This window comes from Kryptolebias marmoratus, linkage group LG23 (assembly GCF_001649575.2).
Source record: "Kryptolebias marmoratus isolate JLee-2015 linkage group LG23, ASM164957v2, whole genome shotgun sequence".
Taxonomy (NCBI): Eukaryota; Metazoa; Chordata; class Actinopteri; order Cyprinodontiformes; family Rivulidae; genus Kryptolebias; species Kryptolebias marmoratus.
In genome coordinates, this window is record NC_051452.1 from 390,317 (window position 1) to 393,099 (window position 2,783).

Sequence of the window (2,783 nt, forward strand, 5' to 3'; positions counted from 1 at the left end):
CAGCCGTTCTCTGCCGGCCCCTTCTCTCATGCGCGGCGGTTCACTTAGGGGACGGCTGGCTGACATTAGCGTTCCTGTTTCAGGTCAGCCGTGAGCTAGACGCCGCTAACTCCGCGGAGCGCGAATATCCAACATCCAGCTTCAAACTAACTTCACTGCGGCATTTTGCTGAAATCTTTGTGGGCAAATGTGAAGCATTAGCGCACATTTTGGCTTCGGTCGCTGCTCCTGCACGCTCCCAGCATTCTGATGTTAACAGGAAGTGACGTCACGTGTCTTCTTCCTGAGTTCGACTGAAAGCGCTAGCAGGAGATGTGAAAATCGAGCGTTTCCAAGGAGGTCCGATTCGGTGCTTTTCGTTTCATGAAAAGGGCGCCACTTTTTCCATCCGGAACCAGGACTACAGCGGCGCAGACGCTTCCGGCGGATTATAATGAAAGGCTGGTCATCTTCCGCCCCTACTGCCGCGAACACATCCAGCCCAGCCACGTTGCTAACGTGGACGAGGTGCCGCTTGCCTTCGAACATCCCGGTGAGTCACACCGTGGGCGTAGATTGTATATAAAACCCGTGCCCCGTAATCAGGTGCGCCTTAGGGTCGTGAAAATACGGTAATACGGTCCAAACCCTGTATATTGTAGGATGAAGAGCAGGATTTCGTAAAACGTACGGTCGTTAGAAGAGATCTGCAGTAGTTCCTGGAGTTATCGGCTCATGGAAAGTTAATTTTTCTAGTAATTTGAGGTCTCAGAGTTTTTGTTTTTAACCTTTCGGAGGTTTTATTGACGACGTCTGATCCGATACTCCGATACTCAGGGTGCCGATCGAGGCGTTTCTCGTAAAAACAGACAGTTTTGGTGCAAAGCGGACAAAGATCGGGGTTTCCGCGGAACGACGTTAAAGATCCGGCGAGTCTTTTGGGAGGCGGTGAAACGCCGGCGGCGGTTTTTACGAAGCTGTACTCACGTTTTCGTGGTAGTTGGGTTTGAAGCCGTCCTGCTCCCTGTGTCTCATCATCTCCTCCTCCCTCCGCCGCCTCTCCTCCTCGTGCCTTTCGGACAGGAAGACAGACCCTAGATTAATATTTTGTTGCACAGCCTTTTAAGTGATTCCCGCTCCTCTCTCTGAGATGTCTCCGCCTGTCCACAAGGATTTAGTCCCACTCGCCCATGAGCAAACTGCTCCATCTGTCTCAGGTTTGAAGGGGTTCCTTCTCCAGATGTTTCTGCAGGATTTACATCCGGGCTCGGAAGGCCACTCCAGAACGGTCCAACGTTTGGTTCTGAGCCGCTCCTGGGAGTTTTTGGGTCAATATCCTGTTTTTGGACCCTCTGGCTCCAGAAGGCTTTGATAGTCTTCACATCTGGACCCAGGACAGAACCGTGTTCCCCCTGTAGGTCCAGGGTTCTTTCCTTTCTGCCATTTTTGAAACCGATGGGACTTGTTGACCAAAAAAAAAAAAAGCTCCAGTTTTGTCCCATCTGTCCCATTTCGGCAAATCCCAGCCTCTTTGTTATGACTCATTGTCCTCCTCAGTCGTCCTCTAAGTCCACTTTGTCTCAAACCGAGACAACTGATGACACCGATGACCCTTGACCTCGGAGTTCCTCCTCTAAGCTCTTTGGAAGTCGTCCCGGTCTCCTTGGTTACCGTTCGTATTATCAGTCTCTTCAGTTTGTCGTCCGTTGTCCTCTCACGTCCACGTCCAGAGAGACGTCCAGCTGCTTGGAGACGGTCTTCTGGTCTTTACCTTCAACCTGCTGCCCAATCGTCGTCTCTCTGAGCTCCTGAGACGACTCTGCTCATCAGCTTCCTGCGCTCCACGTTCAGCGTGTTACACACCGTGATCCCAAACAGCCCTGTGACTACCACTGACTGAAGACTGAAGCCTGAAGCCACCTGTGATGCTAATTAGAGGACGCACCTTAGTTTAATATGTCCCTATGGTCAAACTGTCTCTTCTAGGGGTACCAAGGCCAGCTTTTATTTTTTTTGGTTTTTAAAAAATTAGAAAGTTGAACCAAAAATCAGTTTCACGGTAATTCAGTGACCCTTTGTGGGGTTTTCTTTCTTTAACCTTCTTCGTGCTTCTTGATTCAAAATGGCAACAACCAGACTGACGATATTACCCTGTTTGTCAAATTAAAACGCGGCAAGAGCATTCCCACGAAAGCAAACTAACCTCATTTCTATCTGCTTTCGTCTCTGCAGCTCCTGGTTGCGAAGCTCCTCTAACCGCCTCAGTTCTTCTTGACGCCTCATTAAATCTGAGGAAGAAAATAAATAAATAAAAAAAAAACAAACAGGATTAAAAAAACCTGACAAAAATAAAAATCTGAAGTTGGTCTTTGTTGTTTTGTTTTTGTGACAGCAAACGTCTGGAAGTCCTAGATGGGACCGTCTGGTTACTGAGAAACAGGCTCAGGGCTCCACTGATTCAGCGTTATGGTGAGTTGTATTCTTTGTGGTGTCTCTTATTTTGAAGGGCGTGTTTAAACCCAGAGAACATAAGGGGGGAGGAGAGGCTGTTATTCATGTTGATAACGCAGCTAACAAAGCTGCGAGGACACGTTGGATTTACCTTTATTATGTTTTATAAAAAAAACAAGCCTTTTGCTACTTTTACCTTACTTTAAAGCTAGCCCTTTGCTACTTTTACCTTACTTTTAAGATAGCCTTTTGCTACTTTTACCCTACTTTTAAGCTAGCCCTTTGCTACTTTTACCTTACCTTTAAGCTAGCCCTTTGCTACTTTTACCTTACTTTTAAGCTAGCCCTTTGCT

The 2,783-nt window shown here is 47.6% G+C and overlaps 1 protein-coding gene across 1 annotated transcript in view; it reads right to left on the reverse strand.

The window, feature by feature from the left end:
- Window positions 1–2,783, reverse strand: part of pspc1 (paraspeckle component 1) — a gene marked incomplete in the record, with an annotated part of 21,627 nt that overhangs the window by 10,530 nt on the left and 8,314 nt on the right. Inside the window, 2 exon segments of the mRNA XM_025010060.2 lie at window positions 967–1,051; window positions 2,183–2,267. Of these exon segments, the coding sequence (XP_024865828.1) occupies window positions 967–1,051; window positions 2,183–2,267 (170 nt within the window).